Source organism: Acomys minous (assembly GCF_964271855.1).
Source record: "Acomys minous genome assembly, chromosome: 17".
In the NCBI taxonomy this organism is placed as follows: domain Eukaryota; kingdom Metazoa; phylum Chordata; class Mammalia; order Rodentia; family Muridae; genus Acomys; species Acomys minous.
The window spans coordinates 21,446,494-21,469,386 of record NC_140500.1 but is presented as its reverse complement, the minus strand read 5'-3'; the positions used below and the strand labels follow the sequence as shown (position 1 = coordinate 21,469,386).

The window sequence follows — 22,893 nt, the reverse complement described above, 5'->3', positions numbered from 1 at the left end:
GTTGAGGTTATTATGGGCTGTCCGTGGGGGGGCGGGGCCTGTGCGGTGGGATTTCCCGGCCGGTGTTTCGGGCCCTTTAAGAGGCGACGCCGGAGCCGGAGCCATTTTCCCCCCTTCGGCCGCGGCGAGGAGGAGCCGGAGCGGGAGTGACACCGGCGAGACCCTGCGCGACCTGAGGCGGCTCTAGGGTGAGGAGAGCGCGCGGCGACGGGAGCGACGTCTCTTACAGCCCGACATCGTCCCGGGGGGTTATCCCTTCACCTGTCCCTTCCTTAGGCGTCCCGGGGCCCGCGGGCCGTCCGCTTGCCAGGGAGCCGACCCTTTTCTTCCTCCCCTGAGGCGGGCGGGTTGCCTCGAGACGGCGCCCTGCTCTGAGGGAGTCCTGTTCCCCGCTCCCCCGTCCTGGGCTCGGCCTCTTACAATGCCCGGCGCCCGCCCCTCGCCCTTTGCTCGCTAGCCCCCCGGGACACGTGGCCCGGCCCCCTTCCCGGTGGGAGCTCGCTTTCCGCCGCCGTCCCGACTCCTCGGGACCCCGGAGCGCCTGAGCCTCCACGCCCCCTGGTCCCCGCCGTTCCGGAAGAGAACCTGAGTTGTCCCAGAGGACAGCCTTTGGAGAGCTGCCCTGTCTGGGGACTGGCCCCTCCCCGGGCGCAGAGAGGCGCCCCCCCCACTCCCAAGTGACCTTGTGTCCCCGAGCACCGGCCGCCTCCCCGACCCCCTCCACCCTCGTCACTCGGACTCCCCCTCCCCAGTCACTCCTGGCTCTGTTCAGCCCAGCTCGTCCCCTCCCCACCATGCACCAGCCTGCCCTCGGGGGCGTCGCTCCCTCTCTTCTTGGGGGCTTCTGCCGGGGAGCCGGCTCACGGGCTGTCCCCGAGGAGTGTGGAACTAAGTTCAGCCTGAGTGGTTCGGGTGCTCAGCTAGGGTGGTAGGGCAGGGGGGCGGAAAGAGCGGGTGGGGGAGGGGGACTGCGCGTCACTCACTGTTCTCCCCCCCCCTCCCCCGCACAGTGACTCGGGCCAGTGTAGAGGGCCCCAGGCCGCAGGCAGGAGCAGCTGGGCCAATTCCCTGGCCGGGGAGCGGAAGGGGATGGCGTCGGCCCTGGGCTCACCGTCCCCCTGCTCAGCGGGCAGTGAGGAGGAGGATATGGATGCACTTCTGAACAACAGCCTGCCCCCACCCCATCCAGGTAACATCTTCCCAGAGGGCCCATGGCAGGAAGGAGGTGTTTGATCTTTCCTGGAGATTCCAGTGAGGCGGAGTGTGCTGCTACTTGTCTTCTCCGTGCAGAGCCCTGGGCGGAGGGCATCCGAAGGGAGTGGTTCTCTTCTGCGGAGCTCTTGTGTGCTGGGGGAGGGGGGGGGGGCGGCTGGGGGAGGTGGAAGCCATGTGCCTCTTGGGCACCACGGACCCAGATGCAAGCTGGCTGTCTGGAATGCTCCGCAGTCCCCGGTTGAGGGAGCTCTCTGGCTTGTTAGCAAGCTTTACCTAGTGCAGGTTCTTGGAGGAACGCAGGTGGCCCGGACCCTTGAAATTCTAGTGGTGACCTGGTGGGGTGCATTGAGGATTTCTGTTGTAGGAACCCTGCCAGGCATCTGGGATTCCGCGGTTGTTCCCGGGTGGTGGGGGGAAGAAAGAGGGAGTGTTGGATACTTTTTGTCCGATTATATTTAGTGTGTGATCAGTTACCAGTTTTCAGAGCTTCCAAGAGTGTGAAGTTTGAATCTCCCTCCTTATCGGATCTAGAGAACTTTTAAGCTAGGCAGATAGTTGGAAATTTTTGAGTGGGGAAGGGATGGGGGAGGGGTAGCTAGAGGATGCAGTAGTCTAGTAAGGAGAGGTGAGGAAAGGAAGGGACCCTTTGCCCCTGGTGTGGCCATAATCCCGTTCTTTCCTAGAGGCTTATGCCAGGCTGAGGAGGCTCCGGGTCTGGCTTGGTGGTATAGTGTTTTGTGTGGGTGTGCTAGGGTTTGGCTGTGTTTTGGAGTGGTTCCCTGGACTGGCCAAACCCGTATAGTTCTAATCAGCCTGCCTGAGTACCTGCCCTCAAGTGATGGTTGATGTCACTCTTGTAAGAGGATGTCTTCCTGTCGCTGTCTTAGTCAAATCCCCTTAATTCAGACACCTATTGGTTTATTCAGCTTGGTTCACATTAAAAAAAAAAAAGTCGGTGTTCATGTCAGCCCCTCCCGCCCCCCTCCGTTTCTTTACCCTCTCTGCTGCTGCTTCTTTTCCCACGTTATGGGGTCTGGCGGTCCTGCTTTTGTTTGTTTCTTCTGCCCTTTCCTTAGCTCCTGCTGGATGTTGAGGTACCGGAAGAAATGCTTTTCAAATTTACCATTTTCTACCTTGAAATTCTTCACTTCAGCTGAGGCCATTTGAGAGAGCCATTATTCCTGATGCTGCATCTTTGCCTGCTGGGAAAAGGGACTTGGCCTCCCATCACTGAGGTGTAGGGCTGCAGGCATCTTTGTGCCTTTTCCTGGGGTGTGGGATGAGGTGGGTAAGGAAGAAGGCTTCCCTTTCCTTTATCTTTTTATGAGGGCAGGATGAGTCCACCCAGTGCTGCTCTCCATCCTAGCCCTCTAGTGCCCCCTCCGTGTGGGCCTCCCTCCCAGGTGGGAGCTGTGCAGGCTCTCAGTGTGAACTCTGCCCCAGTCTGTAGCATGACCCAGTTTTTCCACTTGACACACCCAATTCTGCCCCTTTTCCAAATCTCTATCTCACGCAGTGAGTTGCTTGCATTTCAGCATGTGATTTACCTGAGGAGGCTGAGGGCTGCGCGATGGGAAGGTGTCTACTTTGCCTCCATGGGTTTGTTCTTCCCTCATGTCTGCTCTGGAGGCAAGGAGGAAGGTTTGGGTGCTGTGAGGCCGTGGGGAAGAAGCCGTAAGGAAGCAGTCGCTTGGGAAAGAGAGGCCTTCTAGCCTCTGACTTATCTTGGAGTGACTGGGAATGAGAGGCCTGTGGCACTTTGTCCAACCTTAGGGTCTGTCTAGCTGCAGGAGGGCAGAGCCAGAGTCGTGTTAGGGCTGCTCTTGGGGGCTATGAGCTGACGCGTGTGTTGGTATGTTTGGGATTGAAGTAAACGTCATTTGCGACTGTTGGCTCTCTTGGTGCGGCTACTTTTGTGGGGTCTGGGCATGATTTTCATATGCTGGACAAGACTCTTGTTGGGTGAGGAGGAAGCTGCGCTTTGAGCCTGGCTCCATTCCTCAAGCTTTATGATCCCTTTAAGGGAAGAGGGTCATACTGTTTGGTAACCGCCACTGAACCCTTGTTAAATCTTAGCTCTATGTCTTAAAAATTAAAACTGAGTGAGTAATGCAGTGCTTCAAACACTGCAGCCTCTCCTCATGCTCTGTGGGACATTAGGGTGACCTCTTAGAAACCGTGTCATCTTAGAGTAGGTATGAGAGATCACTGGCTTTGGACCTAATATGAGAAGTTTTCTTTGAGGGTACTCTTTGCTCTGTGTACTTCTGTTGGCTCCACCCCCTCCCCTGCTACTTCCTGTCTGTCCTATGTTGGCACTGGGTGCCCTGGGCTGGCTTCTGTGGTCAGGAGCCATTTTCCCTCTCCTCAGTGGGTGAGGCACTCCCTCCTCGCTCCTCCCTTTCCTAGTCCCCACTTCTTGGGCGGGGGCGGCTTGGGAAGGTACTGGAAGAGGGAGTGAGAGCTGGTGTCCATGTCTGCTACAAAGAAAGCTGCCTCCTAGCCTCCTTCCCCGTGCCCTTTCTACCTGTCCTTGTCCAGGAGCCCCAGTCACTCAGGCTTTGTGTGTGCTGCTAGCCAGGGAAGGAGGTGGAGCCAGATGGGAGGGGGGCTGGGCAGGGGAGATGGTGACAGCTGGGCTGATTCCGGGCCCCTAGGGAGAAGAGTCTGCTGACCCAGGAGAAAGCTGGAAAGAAGCAGTAGGACTAGAGATGGGGAGGAAACTGGGAGTGCGGATGAAGCTGAACTGGCAGCTCAGTCGGGCACTGTGGAGCTTCTGGTGGTTCTGAGCTGGCATATTCCCAACGGGGGCGTCTGATAAGCTGTTATTCCTTAGACCCTGAACCTGGTATTTGTTGTGGGGTGGGGTGGTGAAGGGTGAGTCTGTGGTGAGTGGCGTCTGGTTAGGCTCCTCATGTCCACTCATTCCCCTGTCTGTGGCTGCTTGGAGACCTGGATCCACTTCTTTTACTTGCTGAGTTCCAGGCAGCTTGTTTCCGCTGTGCTGGTGAGCACAGAAGGTGCCTGGAGTGGTGAGGAGAGGAGGTAGGGGCCTGGACAGCTGCCCGAGGTGGGCCTGGCCTAGCCTGGCAGGCCTATTTTGGGTATATACAGCTCTCTTTGTCTGTTTCTGTACTGGGTATCAGCTCCCTTCTATGTAGTGTAGCAGTTCTCGTTAGGGGAATCTGGGACAAGAGGTGGGGGCAGACAGTCTAAACCCTCTGGCTTAGGCTCTTACCTTTTGACGTCGTTCTTTTTCATGCCTTCCTTTGCCAAATACATGTAGAAAATGAAGAAGACCCAGAAGAGGATTTATCAGAAGCAGAGACTCCAAAGCTCAAGAAGAAGAAAAAGCCTAAGAAACCCCGAGACCCTAAAATCCCTAAGAGCAAGCGCCAAAAAAAGGAGGTGAGTGGGTGACTGAGTGTTCTGGGGAGTGAGAAGGAAGGAGGAGGCACTCAGGAGGGTAGAGCTGAGGGCAGTGTTTCTTCTGGAGCTGTGGGTCAGGTCCTGGGACGAGACGCAGGACTGTCCTGAGGTCAGCATGTGTGTAGCATGTGCGTCTGTCTCCCTCTCCCCCCCTTCCCTGCTCCAGCGTTTGCTCTTATGCCGGCAGCTGGGGGACAGCTCTGGGGAGGGGCCGGAGTTTGTGGAGGAGGAGGAAGAGGTGGCCCTGCGCTCAGACAGTGAGGGCAGCGACTACACTCCTGGCAAGAAGAAGAAAAAGAAGCTCGGACCTAAGAAAGAGAAGAAGAGCAAATCCAAGCGGAAGGAGGAGGAAGAGGAGGAGGACGATGATGACGATTCAAAGGTGCCTGGATCTCTGTCTTGTCAAGGCCTCCGTCCCGCCTCCTTTGTTCCCGTGCACTCCTGGCCCTCCGTTTAGTTACGATTATCTCCTCCTAGCTCTCTTTACCCTGCTCTTGGAAGCTGTAGTTTGAACTCCCCGTCTCTTAGCACGTGTGGGCACTATGAGGCAGGCCCTTGACTGCTCTCTCCATAGGAACCTAAATCATCTGCCCAGCTCTTGGAAGACTGGGGCATGGAAGACATTGACCATGTGTTCTCAGAGGAAGACTACCGTACCCTCACCAACTACAAAGCCTTCAGCCAGTTTGTCCGGTAAATCAGGAGGATCTTGGTGGGGGTAGCAAGGGAGGAGATTCCTTCTAGAATTTCTTCCTGTTTCCCTTTCTCTTTTAGTTTTATACATGGCCGTCTTTCTTAGTCTTGTCTATTTCTCTTACCAGACCCCTAATTGCTGCTAAAAACCCCAAGATTGCTGTCTCCAAGATGATGATGGTCTTGGGTGCAAAGTGGCGGGAGTTCAGTACCAACAACCCCTTCAAGGGCAGCTCTGGAGCATCTGTGGCGGCTGCGGCTGCAGCTGCTGTGGCTGTTGTGGAGAGCATGGTGACAGCTACTGAAGTCGCACCTCCCCCTCCCCCTGTGGAGGTGCCTATCCGCAAGGCCAAGACCAAGGAGGGCAAAGGTGAAATGGATTTAATGCAGGGTTCAGGGTGGCTTGGGAAGTCAAAGACAGCATAGGAATGCTGCATTGCCTCTGAGGTGGGCGACATTTGCCTCGTGGTATACATTTGCCTATATTCTGATTTAAGGTCCCAATGCTCGGAGGAAGCCCAAAGGTAGCCCCCGAGTGCCTGATGCCAAGAAACCCAAACCCAAGAAAGTAGCTCCTTTGAAAATCAAGCTGGGAGGTTTTGGCTCCAAGCGGAAAAGATCCTCGGTGAGAGCGTGGTTCATCCTACTGGAGAAGGAGGGTGCTGTGAGGAGGAGAAGGGTGTTGCATTCTGTCAGGCACATAAGAACGTGGGGTATTACTGCCTCAGGCAGGGTGACTAGGCTCCTGTGCAAGTCCTTTTCTTGGTTTTTTTGTTGTTTTGTTTTTGTTTTTTAAAGACAGTTTCTCTGTTTAGTAAGCCTTGGCTGCCTAGAATGAATCACTGTAGCCCAGGCTGGTCTCAAACTCAGGAAGATCCACCTGCCTCTGTTTCCCAAGTGTTGGGATTAAAGCTACCATACCTGGCCTTTGGTGCAATTCTTGCCGGGGCTCTTTACCATGTTTGTTTGGCTTTGGTTTTCCGAGATAGGGTTTCTCTGTGTAATAGAACCCAGATCCCTGGCTGTCCTGGATTTATTACATAGACCAGGCTGCCTGCCTCTGCCTCCTGAGTGCTGGGATTAAAGGTGTGTGGCACCACGCCCGGCTTGGCCTGGATTTTTAACCTTGTTTGCTTCTCCTTTTTCAGAGTGAGGAGGATGATTTAGATGTTGAATCTGACTTCGATGATGCCAGTAACAACAGCTATTCTGTTTCGGATGGTTCTACCAGCCGCAGCAGTCGGAGCCGCAAGAAACTCCGGACCACTAAGAAGAAAAAGAAAGGTGTGTTTCTTTTCTGTACTTGCATGGTGGGACAAGGTGGGAATGGCCAGGGAAGAATCTCCCCTAGGAGATAAGGGTTGGGGGGAGGTGGTCTTTTTCTAATAATTGGGCTTTCCCTCTTCCTTGCCCAGGCGAGGAGGAGGTGACTGCTGTGGATGGTTATGAGACAGACCACCAGGACTATTGCGAGGTGTGCCAGCAAGGCGGTGAGATCATCCTGTGTGACACCTGTCCCCGAGCCTACCACATGGTGTGCCTGGACCCGGACATGGAGAAGGCCCCCGAGGGCAAGTGGAGCTGCCCACACTGCGTGAGTACCTGGCCACCACCGAGGCCTCTGGGTCCCCCTCAGGGCAAGGGTGGGACGATGAGCTTCTTTGGGCCTAGGTGGAATGGGAGTGTCCTTGGCTGTCAGCTTTGGGAACCATCTAAGGCAATGCTGGCAGTGGGGTGGGGTGGGTGTTAATAATCTGAATCTCTGGTCCTTTTTCGCAGGAGAAGGAGGGCATCCAGTGGGAAGCTAAAGAGGACAATTCGGAGGGTGAGGAGATTCTGGAAGAGGTTGGGGGAGACCCAGAAGAGGAAGATGACCACCACATGGAATTCTGTCGAGTCTGCAAGGATGGCGGGGAGCTGCTGTGCTGTGACACCTGCCCTTCTTCCTACCATATCCACTGCCTGAACCCCCCACTGCCAGAGATCCCAAATGGCGAATGGCTCTGTCCCCGGTGTACTGTAAGTGCCTCTTAGTGAGGACGGGAGGTGGGGGCAGTACCATGTGATAATAGCACAGGGTTTGCGCTCATTGTGAGGCAGAGGCTGGGGAGAGGTCATTGGGGAGCCACACATTTTTCTAGCTCTGAGACAGGAATTTTTCTTTCTCCCTTAGTCTTGGGATACCATCTTCTGTGTAAACCTAGAATTAGCTGAGTAGAGCGATAAAGGAGATGATGTCTTGGTAATCCTTTTAAGCAGGGTGAAGTTCTGTTCTAGTTTAGTCATTTCTTTCTTTTTTGAGACAGGGTTTCTCTCTTTAGTCCTGGTGTCCTTGCCTTGCTTTTTAGACCCGCCTCCCTCTGTCTCCCAAGTGCTGGGATTACAGGCTTGCACCACCACACCAGGCCTGGTTTAGTCATTTCAATTTCTTTTTCGTTTCTTTTCCCTTCCTTCCTTCCTTTCTTTTTTTCCTGGTGTTTCGAAATGATGTGTTATTACATAGTCCAGGCTGGCCTTGAATGCATGGTGATCTTTTTGTCTTGGTCTCTTGAGTGCTAGGATTATAGGCATAGTCCTACACGTTATCATGTCTTTAAAAAACTAATTTGGGGACTTGAGAGAGATGGCTCAGTGGTTAAGAACACTTGACACTCTTGCAGGACACTGTTTTGTTTTCGTTTTTCGTTGTTTTGAGACAGGGTCTTTCTGTATGTCCTTGGCTGTCCTGGAACTTACTGTGTAGACCGGGCTGGCCTTGTTTTGAATTCACAGAGAGAGGTCTGCTTGCCTGTACTGAATTTTTTTTTTTCTCCTTCCCATTAGTCTTTTGCTTTTTTTCATTTTGTTCTGTTTTGTTTGCATATTTCAAGACAGGGTTGCCAGTTTTCTTCATTCTTCTGTTGTTGAACACCTAGATTGGTCTCATAACAGCTCTTGCACACAAGTGCTGCAAGAAAATTATATATGTATATTATAAACTATATATATTTTTAAATTTTTAAAATTTTTGGTTTCTCGAGACAGGGTTTCTCTGTGTAGCCTTGGCTGTCCTGGACTCACTTTGTAGTCCAGGCTGGCCTTGAACTCACAGCGATCTGCCTGCCTCTGCTTCCCAAGTGCTGGGATTAAAGGCATGTGCCACCACCGCCCGACTATGAACCTTTTTTTTTTTTGAGACAATATCTCATGTAGCCCAAGCTGGCCTTGAACTCACATTGTCCTGCCTCATCTTCCCAAGTGTCAGGAGCAAAATTCAGGTTACTATGTCCAGCTTCATTTCAGTGTATATCACCACTGCCTAGCTGATAATTTCTTTTTAGTTAATTAAAAAAAAAAATTGGTAGGGGCCCACTTCATAGCACTGACTGCCTGAAATTCACTGTGTAAAATAGATAGTCTGGTCTCCAGTTAACAGAGGTCTACCTACTTCTATGACTTGGGTCATCACACCAAGCTCCCCGTAGTTTTTAATTTTTATTTCTTGGGCATGATGGGTGCAGCCCTATAGTTACAACAGAGGCAGGCAAGTTCTCTGTGAGTTTAAGGTCAGTCTGGTCTACATACTGAATTCCAGGCCCGCCAGGGCTATTACAGTGAGACTCTTACCTGAAAGGAAAAAAAAAAAAGAAACACCACACTGCGTTCGTGCATTGCATATGCACATGCATTGCATATGCACAGGGATCCAGGCCTGTCTGCCTAGGCCAGGAAAGCAGCCGTGTTGCTGCTGTCTTCTGTTATTCCACCGTATTACTTTGAACAACTAAACTTGGAGCTAGGCTGGCAGCCGGCAAGCTACAGTGATCCTTCTCTTTCTGTTCCTGTGGCTCTGGGGTTGCAGGTGTGTTTTGTTGTATGTATGTATGTATATATACCATGTGTGTGACAGAAGAGGGTGCTGGGTCCCCTGGAACTAGTTAGAAAAGATTCTTAGCCACAGTGTGGGTGCTGGAATCAAGTCAGCTTCCTCTGGAAGACCAGCGGCTCTTAACCACTGCCGCAGCTCTTCCATCTGTACTCAAGTTCTCATGCTTGTGCCCCTGCCCGTCCACCCGGAAACACTGTTGGCTAATTCTTGGAGGACTGTGGATTTGAATTGAGATTAGGTGCTCTCTTTTTCAGTGTCCAGCTCTGAAGGGCAAAGTGCAGAAGATCCTCATCTGGAAGTGGGGCCAGCCACCATCTCCCACACCAGTGCCTCGGCCTCCAGATGCTGACCCTAATACTCCCTCTCCCAAACCCTTGGAGGGGCGGCCAGAGAGGCAGTTCTTTGTGAAATGGCAAGGCATGTCTTACTGGCACTGCTCCTGGGTGTCAGAGCTGCAGGTAAGCCTGGGACAGGCTGCATATGTGGGTGACACTGCAGAGGCAGTGAGGAAACAGCCGTGTGAGGAGGAAAGCTGGCTGCACGCCAAGGCGGTTTACCTCCTCTTTCTGCTCCCAGTTGGAGCTGCACTGTCAGGTGATGTTCAGAAACTATCAGCGGAAGAATGACATGGACGAGCCACCTTCTGGGGACTTTGGTGGAGATGAAGAGAAGAGCCGGAAGCGGAAGAACAAGGACCCTAAGTTTGCCGAGATGGAGGAGCGCTTCTACCGCTATGGAATAAAACCGGAGTGGATGATGATCCATCGCATCCTCAACCACAGGTATCACTTGCTCCCTGGAGGTAGTGTACACGTGGGCGCTCTTACTAAAGGGGCTGTGAACATGTACATCGCCGCCGACTTAGGCTTAGGAGACCTTCCTCTGAATTTGGCCCACAGGGAGCGCATAGATGAGAGAATACTGGTCCAAAGACAGCTGCCAGTGAGGCTCTGTATACGTGTGGAGTGTGGCACATTTAGAATGGCTTTGTTGGTATTTAAGACCAAGGCTGACTAGGGAGGTGAGAGAAGTTGCTTTCTGGCTCTGAGGTTTTTCTTATTGCCCTTACAGTGTGGACAAGAAGGGCCATGTTCACTACCTGATTAAGTGGCGAGACTTACCCTATGATCAGGCGTCGTGGGAGAGCGAGGATGTGGAGATACAGGACTATGACCTGTTCAAGCAAGGCTACTGGAACCACAGGTGGGTGATGATGGGGGACGCACAGAGCTGCTCACTTTGGAGGGGACCCCGAGGCAGCTGTGGTGCTCTCCTTCCTAGGGAGTTGATGAGGGGTGAGGAAGGACGACCGGGCAAGAAGCTTAAGAAGGTGAAGCTGCGGAAACTGGAAAGGCCTCCGGAGACGCCAACTGTGGACGTGAGTTTGGGTAGAAGAAGGGCGGCGTTTGTTGCGTGGGCAGTGTGACTTGCCCGCTGTAGTCTGATGGTGAAGCTCCAAGTCATGGCCTGTAGATGGCTCTAGTTTAGACATAGAGACTTCTCATCCGCCTCCTCCACAGGTCTGTAAGTCAGAAAACACTGGGGTTTCTTTCTCTTCACCATCAGGGAAAACCTACAGAGGGGATATTTTATGTGATGCCAGTGTTACCTGGGACATGGGCTTATATACAAGGGCCTGTCTCTCTGTCTATTTGTCTATCAGAGAAGGACAAGGTCTCTTGTACCTCAGGCTGGCCTTGAACACTTGCTCTTCTGTCTGCATCTCCCAAGTGCTTTGATTGCAGGTGTGCTATCATCACACCTAGCTCCTGGCAGATCTTAATGATTAGTAGGGAGCCTTTGCTTTTCATGTTTTAAAAAGTAATATGTGTCAGGTCTGCCTGGGAGGTAGAAGTCTCCTTGTGTTCTGAAGGGTCGTAAGCCATACATTGCAGTATCAGCGAGCACACAGCACACCCTTTCCTTTCCTTCCTCCTGCCGTTCTTTTTATCTCCCTCCGTCCCCTGTCAGGTCCGTTTGTCCCTGCGACTCTCTTACCTACTTTCATGCCCTCTTGTTTTGTGACCCACTGGATTTAACCAGGGCTGTTCACCATAGGTTTGGATCTGTCCATTAGAGCCTGGTGGATTCTGTGGATACTTCACCCCACTTTAATTATTTATTACTGTTTTCTTGAGACAATATTTCCCTCTGTATCTAACACTGGCCTTGAACTCAATCCTTCTGTCTCAGCCTCCTAAGTACTAGGATAATAGGCAGGTCCTACTGTGCCTGACTTCCCTAAGGGTTTGATTTGTTGTTTTTCTCTTGGTTCTCAGGGGAGAAACACACACACACACACACACACACACACACACACACACACACACCCTGTGAAGGAGGGAGCAGCTGCTGTCTTACGGGGAAAAGGTAATTTTTACCAGCTCTCGACTTCTCTTCCGTCCCTTAGCCAACAGTGAAGTATGAGCGTCAGCCAGAGTACCTGGACGCCACGGGTGGGACCCTGCACCCCTACCAGATGGAAGGCTTGAACTGGCTGCGCTTCTCCTGGGCTCAGGGGACCGACACCATCCTGGCTGACGAGATGGGTCTTGGGAAGACTGTGCAGACAGCCGTCTTTCTCTACTCCCTCTACAAGGAGGTAGGGGCGCCAAGAGGTGGCAGCTTCTGTGTGTGCATTTTGTGATTATATTCTTTTCTTGAGGGGGGTAGGTAAGAGGATAAGAAGATACAAGTTCGCAGTGGAAGTCTTTTTTTTTTTAAATATTGTATTTATTTGAGTGTTTTTCCCATAAGTATGTCTTTGCACCAGCTGTGTGTAGAGCTTGTGGAGGTCAGAAGAGGGTGTCAGATCCCCTGAAACTGGAGTTACAGACTGTGAGCCATGATGTGGGTGCTCTCTTAGCCAGTCAGCTATCTCCTAGACCCTGCAGAGGAAGTTTGGAGTAGAGCCATGGTAGACTCAGTGTGTCTATCCTGGGAGATAAGGAATGCATGTGTTTTGAGATAAAGAACTGTGGTCGGACGTAGAGGTAAGTCTTGTGTTGGTGGAAGAGTTTAGATTTGTTAAGGTCTTTGGAAAAGAAAAGGTCAGATGGCTTTTGTAGGTGAGAAAGATGGGTAGGGGGCAGTGGTGCAGGTGTCAGGCCTCAGCTTCACTACGGCTCAGTGAGAGAGGTGGAGCCCGGGGGTTAGGATGACAGGGCTCTTGGTCCTGATTCTGCCTGCTTTCTTCCTCCCAGGGTCATTCCAAAGGCCCCTTCTTAGTGAGTGCTCCACTTTCTACCATCATCAACTGGGAGCGGGAGTTTGAGATGTGGGCTCCTGATATGTACGTGGTAACCTATGTGGGTGACAAGGACAGCCGTGCTATCATCCGGGAGAATGAGTTCTCCTTTGAAGACAATGCCATTCGTGGTGGCAAGAAGGCCTCCCGCATGAAGGTATCCCAGTGGGAGGGGTAGGGTGCTGTTTGAGAGGGAGTCACTGTGGGCCTTGTTTGGCTCCTCACCTGGGCTCCAGGTGCTGAGAGTGAGGAGTGGACCAGGAGTGAGTAACCACCTTACCTTTATGTGCAGAAAGAAGCATCTGTGAAATTTCATGTCCTACTGACATCCTATGAATTGATCACCATTGATATGGCCATCTTGGGTTCTATTGATTGGGCCTGCCTCATTGTGGATGAAGCCCACCGACTGAAGAACAATCAGTCTAAAGTGAGTGGGGAGGAGCTGACAGCTCCAGCCTCTTTGAAAGAGACATGAGTAGACAAGAAAGGGAAACTGGTCTTTATCTCCTTCCTTACCTTGGTAGCCTTCTGTGGCCCAGGCCATGGAGAAGAATGCCAGCCATGGGATGAGATACTCAATTTACAGGACAGTAAAACATCTTGGGATTCTGTAGTATTTACATTGGTGCCCTCATTTCCTTTTCTTTCTTTTTATAAAAAAGATTTATTTATGTATTATGTATACAGTGCTCTGCCTGCATGCACACCTGCAGGACAGAAGAGGCATCAGATCGTATTATAGATGGCTGTGAGCCATCATGTGGTTGCTGGGAATTGAACTCAGGACCTCTGGAAGAGCAGCCAGTGCCCTTAACCTCTGAGCCATCTCTTCAGCTCAGTGTCCTCATTTGTTCAATTTCATCTCTCCTCACCAGTTCTTCCGAGTGTTGAATGGTTACTCACTCCAGCATAAGCTGTTGCTGACCGGGACTCCATTACAAAACAACCTAGAGGAGCTGTTTCACCTGCTCAACTTTCTTACCCCTGAGAGATTCCAGTGAGTGTGCTCATCAGTCGGTTCATAATTATATCTTGTTGCCCATTTCCTATATTACTTTTCCTTTCTTTGTTTTTCCCTCTGTAATGACTTTATTATTATTATTATTTATTAATTTATTTTTAAAGCAATTTGGAAGGCTTCTTGGAGGAGTTTGCTGACATTGCCAAAGAGGACCAGATTAAAAAACTACATGACATGCTGGGGCCTCACATGTTGCGGCGGCTCAAAGCTGACGTATTTAAGAATATGCCATCCAAGACAGAATTGATTGTGCGTGTGGAGTTGAGCCCTATGCAAAAGTAAGTGTGAAGGGACAGAAGCACGAATTCAGTCATGGAGTGAGTCAGACACCTGCCGAGGGTTTCTCCCACACCTCCTCTAGGCAGCTGCTGACAGGAACCTGAGACCTGGGAGTGGGAGCTTGTGCTTCTTAGTTACCCCTTCCTATGACGACGTGCGGCTGGTGCTGGTTAGCTCAGCCCCGCAGCGAGGAGTGTTGGAAAGATGATCTCAGGCTGCTGTGCGCATCATTGTTCCAACCAGTCCTTGCATCTTGTTTGCGCAGGAAGTACTACAAGTACATCCTCACTCGGAACTTTGAAGCACTTAACGCTCGAGGCGGTGGCAACCAGGTTTCCCTGCTAAATGTGGTGATGGATCTTAAGAAGTGCTGCAACCACCCTTACCTCTTCCCTGTGGCAGCGATGGTATGCTCTGCTACCTCTGTGTCTTCCCTGGGTTGCCAACTCCGTGTGGGCTTTGTTTCAATACCTCTTCCTTTGTGTCACCAGGAAGCCCCTAAGATGCCTAATGGCATGTATGATGGCAGTGCTCTAATCAGAGCATCTGGGAAATTGTTACTGCTACAGAAGATGCTTAAGAACCTTAAAGAGGGTGGGCATCGCGTACTCATCTTTTCCCAGGTGAGTGGCCCAGCCAGCACTGGAGGCAGTAGTGGGATAGCCCTCGAGGCTGTGGGAGCTGCCATGTGACAGCTCTGTAATTAAGCCTCTCCTTTTCACAGATGACCAAGATGTTGGACTTGCTGGAGGACTTTTTAGAGCATGAAGGCTATAAATATGAACGTATTGACGGTGGGATCACCGGGAACATGCGTCAGGAGGCCATTGATCGATTCAATGGTAAGAGAAGAGGGGCTTACTTCTAGACAATCAAATTTTTAAAAAAAGTATTTGTTTATGCATGTATCTGTGCATGTATATGAGTGCTCTATTTGCATGTGTGCCTGCACGACAGAAGAGGGCATCAGATCCCATCACAGATGGTTATGAACAACCATGTGGGTGCTGGGAATTGAACTCAGGACCACTGGAAGAGTAGCCAGTACTCTTAGCCACTGAGCCATCTTTTTAGTCCCCTTTTTTCTTTTTAATTAAAGAATTATTATGCTGGGGATATGGTATGTACACCCAGTACTCAGGAGGCAGAGACAGGCCATCTCTGTGAGTTGAGCTCAGGGCAGCCAGAACTATGTACAGATCTTGTTTCAAAACAAACAAACAAACAAAACAACCAGCCCCCCAAAATATTTTTTTACTATTTGTGACTGCTTTACCCGCAAGTAAGTACCCACGCCATGTCTGTGCCTAGGTCCCCGAGACTGGAGTTACAGAGGGTTGTGAGCCACCATACGGTGCTGGGAATTGAATCTAGGTCTTTGTAAGAGAAACAGGGTCTCGCTATGTATCCTTGGCTGGCCCAGAACTCTGTGGAGACCCCACTGGATTCAAACACATAGAGATAGGCCTGGCTTTGACTCTTCATGGTAGGATTAGAGGCGTGTGCTCCCTGCCCAGCCCAGGTTATCTTTGGAGATCACTTGATTTTTTTAAAAAGTGTGCATGCTGCATGCAAGCTTGTATTTGCTTCTGCACAGATGTTGGAGTCATGGGAAAACTTAGAGGAATTAGTTCTCTCTTTGTACCAGTGAATTTTGAGGATTGAGCATAGGTCATATAGGCACCTTTACCTGCCAAGCCATCTCACTGGCCCTAGTGATTTCTGTTTTTTTTTTAACATTTTATTTTACCTGTGGGTGTTTTGCCTGCATGTGTCTATGCATCATATGCATGTAGTACCTATGGAGGCCAGAAGAGGGCACTGGATCCTCAGGAGCTGGAGTTACAGCTGCTTGTAATTGACATGTGGATGCTGGAAGAATTGCTGAGCCATGTCTCTAGCACCCCATCTCTCTGGTACCCTAACATTTTCTTGTGCATCTGTTTTCTCTGTTGTTCTTTTGGGTTTTGGTTAGTTGACATGGATGAAGAAAGCTTTTAAACAAAGGGTTGGGGACTAGCTCTAAAAGGTTTTCTTTAAATTCCTCCTTGGAGTCTGCTCTTTCTGCTTGACAAGGGGTGTTTTCTCTAACCCTGATCATACATATTTATTATGCAGTGCTCTGCCCGCATTTATACCTGCAGGCCAGAAGAGGGCACCAGATCTCATTATAGATGATTGTGAGCTACCATGTGGTTGCTGGGAATTGAACTCGGGACCTTTGGAAGAACAGGCAGTGCTCTTAACCTCTGAGCCATCTCTCCAGTGCCCCTCCCCTCATATCTTGAGGCAAAAAGAAGGGGCAGACTTGTTTTGTTTTTAGATTTACTTTTGTTTGGGGGTGTGCTTCTGTTCTTACTTGTCTGTATGTGTACCGTGTATGTACAGGCGCAGGAGGCCAGAGAGTGTTTTGGGACGCACGTACAGGCATTTGGGAGCTCCCTGATGAGGGGCTAGGAACTGAACCTAGGTCTTCTGACAGCAGCAAGGACTCTTATCTCCAGCCCCAAGGGATCAGATTTATTGAAGCTCAAATAAGTAGTACATTTGCAGTTATCTCAATAGATGCAACTACACCTTCCCCTGAACCTTTTGTTTTAATTGTTTATTTGTTTATTTATTTACCTTTTTTTTTTTTAAATAGAGTTTCTATGTAGTCCAGCTATCCTGGTTATTTCAAATATTTTTAGACTTAAAAGTTGTAAAACAGCTGGGCAGTGGTGGTGAATGCCTTTAATCTGCCTCTGGGAGTCAGAGACAGGGGGTTTTCTGTGAGTTTGAGGCCAGCCTGGTCTGCAGAGTAAGTTCCAGGACAGCCAGGGCTGTTCATACAGAGAAATCCTATCTCTTAGAAAACTTTAAAAAAACAAAAAATTGTAACCCAATACAGAGAATTAGCCTGGTTCTCTTAGTAACAACGTACAGCGCTTGATGGCACAGGCGTGTATTCCCTGCACTTGAGAGGGGAAGTAGGATCAAGAACTCCGTGGGGCTGGGAAGAGCACCGGCTGTTCTTGCAGAGGACCTGGGTTTCCTTTCCCAGCGCCTATATAGCCCCCTCACAGCCATCTATAACGTCATCCTTTTATGGGTCCTCAGGCAGTCCACATACACTGTGCACAGGCATACATGCAGGCAAAACACATATAAAATAAAAATAAAGATAAAAAAGATTTTAAAATAACTCAAGGATATCTGGGCTACATGACTACATGAGACCTTCTCTGAAAAAAGGGTGGTGGTGGGGGATTCAGTGAGTTGGCTAGCAAGCAGGTAAAGGCTTTTGCCACCAAGCTTGTTTATCTGGGGACTCATGTGAAATCGAGAACTAATTCCTATAAGTTCTCTGACTCTACACATATGTACATATGCATATACTTACATAACATAAATAAATCTAATTTAAAAATGCTTTTAGAAATTATTATTTATAGAGTGTTCTGCCAACTTGTATGTCTGCAGACCTGAAGAGAACACCATATCTCAATATAGATGGTTGTGAGCCACCATGTGGTTGCTGGGAATGGAACTGAGCACCTTTGGAAGAACAGCCAATGCTTCTAACCTCTCAGCCATCTCTCCAGCCCCCTTAGAAATACTTTTTGAATATGAATAAATTAATTTAAAAAATACTTTTTTAGCTGGGCGGTAGTGGTGCACACCTTTAATCTCAGCACTCGGGAGACGGAGGCAGGCAGATCTCTGTGAGTTCGAGGCTAGCCTGGTCTATAAAGTGAGTCTAGGACAGCCAAGGCTACACAGAGAAACTCTTGTCTCAAAACAAAAAAAAATACTTTTTTGTTGTTGTTTGTTTTGTTTTATTGCTTTTGTTTTTCGAGACAGGGTTTCTCTGTGTAGCCTCAGCTATCTTGGACTCACTTTGTAGACCAGGCTGGCCTCGAACTCAGCAGCGGTTCACCTGCCTCTGCCTCCTGAGTGCTGGGATTAAAAGCGTGCGCCACCATCGCCTGGCTAGAAATACTTTTTCAAAAGGCTGGTGAGGTGATTCGGTGGGTAAAGGTGCCTGCTGCTGCTAAGCTTGTTTACCTAGGCTTCTATGTCTGGGACTCAACAGTGGAAGGAGAGACTTTGTCCTCTGACTTCGATGTGCGTGCTGGCATGCATACTCCCACATACTGACTTCCATGTGTGTGCTGGCATGCATACTCCCACATACTGACTACCATCATGTGTGTGCTGGCATGCATACTCCCACATACTGACACATAAATGCACACAAATAAAAGAGGGGAAGAGGGAGTTGTCTGGGGATGTAACTCGTTTTTTTCTGTTTGAGGATCCAATCCCATGTCCCACACATAGGTCCAAGGGTAGCTCCTACTGTGTACACTTATAGTTAGATAAACAGCTGCTAAAAACAAAAAACAAAAAAAAACCCCAGCTGCTTAATGACGTTTCATCCCTCACCCCGTCATGGTATTGGTACTTTAAGTTTCTTGTCAGTTAGTTCATGCAGTGTCTCTTTGTTGAAAGATACTTATACAAGAGTGTGACAGCTGTGAATCTGTATGTGATGTTTGCATTTATTCTTCCTGGTGACTATTGGTCCCTTGGTTAAGGTCATGGTGTCTGCTAAAATTCTTCACTGTAAGGTTACTTTTTCCCATTGAAATTCATACATGCTTTGAGGGAGATACTTGACTACGCTATGTAATTTTGTTCATAAACTTTGGTGCAGCTCCAGCATCCATCAGGGCACCTTGTTTACGACACTTGCTTGGTGTTTTTATGAGCAGCGTCTTCCTTCCCTTCTCGGCTTACTGGAATCTGGAGATAACTCAGGTGTTTTCTGTTTCTCAGCACCGGGTGCCCAACAGTTCTGCTTCTTGCTTTCCACCCGAGCTGGGGGCCTTGGGATTAATCTAGCCACTGCTGACACAGTTATTATATATGATTCTGACTGGAACCCCCATAATGACATCCAGGTGAGTAAGAGTCTTAGCTTTGGGAGGTCCCAGCAGCCCCCACACTCCAGGAGAGGGGTCTGTCATTTGAGTTTAAGTGTTAAGCAACAGACATTTTTTTGGATGTCATTACTTTATAAGCCTGAGAATTGGGGTTAGTTATAGTCCTATTTTGGGTATCATGATAAGAGGTTGGTGTCTAGAGGGAGAGGTGTGAAAGGAGATTTTATGTGCAAACTAGCTTCAGCTATGAAAGCCAGTAGGACATAAGATCACAGGCTTTGCTTGATCAAACTGCAGGCCTTTAGCAGAGCCCACCGTATTGGGCAAAATAAGAAGGTGATGATCTACCGGTTTGTGACCCGTGCATCAGTGGAGGAGCGCATCACGCAGGTGGCAAAGAAGAAAATGATGCTGACACATTTAGTGGTGCGGCCTGGGCTGGGCTCCAAGACTGGCTCAATGTCTAAACAGGAGCTTGATGACATCCTCAAATTTGGCACTGAGGAATTATTCAAGGATGAAGCCACAGATGGAGGTGAGCAGCATTTTGCGGGAAGCTTGGTTCCTCAGAGGGTAGGGGAAGTACCTTTGACGCAGGGGTCCTGTGGAGAGTGCTTTTTCTCCTGCTGCTGCTGCTGAACTGACTTGAGGGTTGTGGGCCCTGGTTCTTCATAGGAGGAGACAACAAAGAGGGAGAAGATAGCAGTGTCATCCATTATGATGATAAGGCCATTGAGAGACTGCTGGATCGGAACCAGGACGAGACTGAAGACACAGAACTGCAGGGCATGAATGAATATTTGAGCTCATTCAAAGTGGCCCAGTATGTGGTGCGGGAAGAAGAAATGGCGGTGAGTATGGGTCCAAGGCAGTGCTGCTCTTGGTGTTGGTCTGAAGATTGGAATTGAGATCAAGATGCTACTTGAAACAACAGGAAAACATCTTTTTGCCTTGAAAAGAAAGAATGTTACATTATTAATACACGTTCTCATCTTTGCCCTGACTTGACAGGGGCTACACATCGAGGTTTTGCATGGCCATCATGTGCCCTCCTAGAGTCTTTTTTTATTTTTTTCCCAGAGTCTTATTTTTATTTATCTTACTACTTCTCCACATAAATCTTTAAATGCTACCTCAGAAAAAGCAAATGAGATATATACTTTAAATAACTAGTGATTTTCTCAAAGATGAGAGTCATTCCCTTTTCCCTTCATTTCTCCTTGTTTTTTTACAGTAAGAAGCAAAAACTACCAAAAGACAATGTGTGGATTTTTGTAATGTATTTATTCTCAAGTAATTTTAAGTCATTGCTCTGTTGCTGGTTCCCTCTAAGCCACTTGACTCTAGGTGAGGTTGATGTGCTCACAAGCGTCTCATCCTTCCAGCTCAGATGATGATTTGCTTTGTTCTCATAACATGGCTGCTGTTTTTCTTTTTTATACAAAGTCTTGCTATTTTGCGTAAGTCTTAAACTTTTTTTTTTTTTTTTTTTGAGACAGAGTTTCTCTGTGTAGCCTTAGCTATCCTGGACTCACTCTGTAGACCAGGCTGGCCTCAAACTCACAGAGATCCACCCACCTCTGCCTCCTACGTGCTGGGATTAAAGGCATGCGCCACCACCGCATGGCTCTGGCTCTTGTCTTAAACTTTTTTTTTTTTTTTTGGTTTTTCGAGACAGAGTCTCTCTGTATAACCTTGGCTGTCCTGGACTCACTTTGTAGACCAGGCTGGCCTCGAACTCACAGCGATCCGCCTGCCTCTGCCTCCCGAGTGCTGGGGTTAAAGGCGTGCGCCACCACGCCCGGCTTGTCTTAAACTTTTGATCCTCCTGCATCAGCCTTCCAGTTGCTAGGATTACAGGCCTGGGTGTTATTTTAGCTGAAGCCTAGGCTGGCTTTGAACTCTCTATGTAGTTTAAGCTGGTTTTTAAGCCTTGATCCTCCTGCCTCAACCTCCCAGGTGCTGGCATTATAGGCACATACCACGTACCATGCCTGGCCACTATATCATGTCTGGGTATATGGCAGAATTTTTATTAATTATTATTTTGTGTGTATGGTTTGGTTTTTGTTTGTTTTGTTTTGGTTTTGGTTTTTTTGTTTTGTTTTGTTTTGTTTTGTTTTGTTTTTTTTTGGTTTTTCGAGACAGCCTTGGCTGTCCTGGACTTGCTTTGTAGACCAGGCTGGCCTTGAACTCAAAGCAATCCGATTGCCTCTGCCTCCTGAGTGCTGGGATTAAAGGCGTGTGCCACCACGCCCAGCTCCGTGTGTCTTGTATTTGAGATGGGGTCTCATATGTCCCAGGCTGCCCTTGATTTTATTGTATAGCTGAGAATAACCTGACTCCATCTTTCAAGTGCTGTGGTGACAGCATGTGCCAGTGGGCCTGGTGCACATGGAACTGGAGCTTGAATCCAAAGTTGCATGCATGCAGCTGGCGTTCTGCCCAGTGGACTCACACTCCTATCCCTGTCTAGCAGGTCTTGATTAGCAGGATTATTATAGGGTTGTTTTGTTTTGTTTTGTTTTTTAGTGATTTGCGTAGGGCTAAGATCAGTCCTACCTGATAAGTTAGCCTTTGAAGGATCCTAAATCAAACACGGATTAATGGAGGTTTTTCTTATTATTGTTGTTGTTAATTGTTATTAATATTATTATTTATTTTTTTTTTTTTTTGAGGGAGAGAGAAGATCTCCCAGTGTAGCCCAGCCTGGTCTTGAATGCATGGTCTTCCTGCCTCAGTCTCTGAAGTGTAAGATCACACACCTGAACTACAATATGTCTGTCTGTCTCTTTTTTTTTTCCTTCAGTTCTTGAAGACAGGGTTTCTCTGTGTAGCCTGGGCTGTCTTGGACTCGTTTTGCAGACCAGGCAGTCCTGGAACTCATAGCAATCCACCTGCCTCTGCCTCCCTGAGTGCTGAGATTAAAGGTGTGCGCCACCGCACCTGGCTCACAATATGTCTTTCTCTGTTTTTTGAGACAGGCTCAAATATATCCCAGGCTCTCCTGGAACTCACTATGTAGTCAAGGATGGCCTTGAACTTCTCATCCTCCTGCCTCTGCCTCCTGAGTGCTGGCATGACAGGCCTGTGGCAGGAGGCCTGCAGCTGCTGTGTCCAGTCATGTGCTACAGGGCAGTGAACATGAGCTCTGTGCACACTGGAAGACACTACCCACTGTGCTTTTCACCAGCTTCTAGGAGATGAACTTTCTAGTTACGGTTTATGTGTGACTGCCTGGGAGATTTTATATAAATCAGCATAAATTCAACCAGAAACTTTCAGGTTTATTTATTTATTTGTTTTTTTGAGACAGGGTTTCTCTGTGTAGCCTTGGCTGTCCTGGACTTGCTTTGTAGACCAGGCTGGCCTTGAACTCACAGCGATCTGCCTGCCTCTGCCTCCAAAGTACTGGGATAAAAGGCGTGCGCCACCACTGCCCAGCCAACTTATTTATTTATTACATATGCAGTGTTCTGTCTGCATGTACACCTTCACACCAGAAGAGGGAACCAAGTCTCATGATAGATAGTTATGAGGTACCATGTGGTTGCTGGGAACTGAACTCCAGACCTCTGGAAGAGCAGCCAGTGCTTTTAACTGCTGAGCCATCTCTCCAGCCCCCCAAAAACTTTTTTGATAGGTGATCTTATTTATTTATTTTTGTTTTCTTTTGTTTTTTCAAGACAGGGTTTCTCGGTGTAACAACTCTGGCTGTCCTGGAATCCACTCTGTAGTCCAGGCTGGCCTCAAATGCAAGGAAATCCACCTGTCTTTGTCTCCCAAGGGCTGGGATTAAAGGCATGCACCACCATCACTCAGCCAGGTTTTATTTCTTACAGTAGTATAGAGTGTTCTGTAGAAGTAATTTCCAGGCACAGCACATGCCAGGGAGGAAGCTATGCTCCTGGCTATGCAAGTACATGTGCTGTCATCTGATTAGTCCCTGTAGTTCTGTTTATTTTCTTTCTTTCTTCTTTCTTTCTTTCTTTCTTTCTTTCTTTCTTTCTTTCGATAGGGCCCTACTATGTAGTTCTGGCCTGTAATTCATAGAGATCTGCCTGCCTCTGCCTCCAGATGTTGGGTTGAAGGCATCATCCTGCAGCACACCTGGGTACTTAGTTCTTTTTAGACCTTTCATCTGTAGGTGTGTTTGCTGGAGATATAACCTGGGGCTAAGCAGGTAATCTGCTAGGGTTACATTCATAAA

General features: G+C 49.0%; 1 protein-coding gene and 1 long non-coding RNA gene across 19 annotated transcripts in view; one reads left to right on the top strand and one right to left on the bottom strand.

Annotated features, from left to right (window-relative positions):
• The window catches only part of LOC311587869, a 135,284-nt gene that overhangs the window by 102,585 nt on the left and 9,806 nt on the right, over positions 1-22,893 (bottom strand). The window contains exons 2-3 of one of the 2 annotated variants that reach the window (XR_014775988.1): positions 17,679-18,127; positions 15,894-17,417 (exon numbers count right to left, since the gene is read on the bottom strand). This is a non-coding gene — a long non-coding RNA (uncharacterized lncRNA). Of the gene's footprint in view, positions 1-15,893; positions 17,418-17,678; positions 18,558-22,893 lie in introns of those variants that run through there. The other variant, XR_014775989.1, reaches the window with a different exon arrangement.
• CHD4 (chromodomain helicase DNA binding protein 4) overlaps positions 28-22,893 on the top strand; it is a 37,337-nt gene continuing 14,471 nt past the window's right edge. For 5 of the 17 annotated variants that reach the window (XM_084765041.1, XM_084765056.1, XM_084765055.1 and 2 more), the window contains exons 1-25: positions 28-188; positions 1,011-1,189; positions 4,502-4,623; positions 4,832-5,026; positions 5,219-5,337; positions 5,466-5,707; positions 5,835-5,962; positions 6,486-6,621; positions 6,753-6,931; positions 7,117-7,356; positions 9,460-9,663; positions 9,782-9,987; positions 10,277-10,408; positions 10,487-10,583; positions 11,616-11,807; positions 12,409-12,609; positions 12,745-12,882; positions 13,331-13,452; positions 13,581-13,754; positions 14,021-14,162; positions 14,247-14,378; positions 14,480-14,597; positions 18,577-18,701; positions 18,981-19,218; positions 19,359-19,534. In XM_084765041.1, the coding sequence (XP_084621167.1) occupies positions 1,090-1,189; positions 4,502-4,623; positions 4,832-5,026; positions 5,219-5,337; positions 5,466-5,707; positions 5,835-5,962; positions 6,486-6,621; positions 6,753-6,931; positions 7,117-7,356; positions 9,460-9,663; positions 9,782-9,987; positions 10,277-10,408; positions 10,487-10,583; positions 11,616-11,807; positions 12,409-12,609; positions 12,745-12,882; positions 13,331-13,452; positions 13,581-13,754; positions 14,021-14,162; positions 14,247-14,378; positions 14,480-14,597; positions 18,577-18,701; positions 18,981-19,218; positions 19,359-19,534 (3,858 nt within the window). In that variant the 5' untranslated portion in view covers positions 28-188; positions 1,011-1,089. Of the gene's footprint in view, positions 189-1,010; positions 1,190-4,501; positions 4,624-4,810; positions 5,027-5,218; positions 5,338-5,465; positions 5,708-5,834; positions 5,963-6,485; positions 6,622-6,752; positions 6,932-7,116; positions 7,357-9,459; positions 9,664-9,781; positions 9,988-10,276; positions 10,584-11,615; positions 11,808-12,408; positions 12,610-12,744; positions 12,883-13,330; positions 13,453-13,580; positions 13,755-14,020; positions 14,163-14,246; positions 14,379-14,479; positions 14,598-18,576; positions 18,702-18,980; positions 19,219-19,358; positions 19,535-22,893 lie in introns of all 17 variants that reach the window. The other 12 variants (XM_084765054.1, XM_084765053.1, XM_084765049.1 and 9 more) reach the window with 4 other exon arrangements.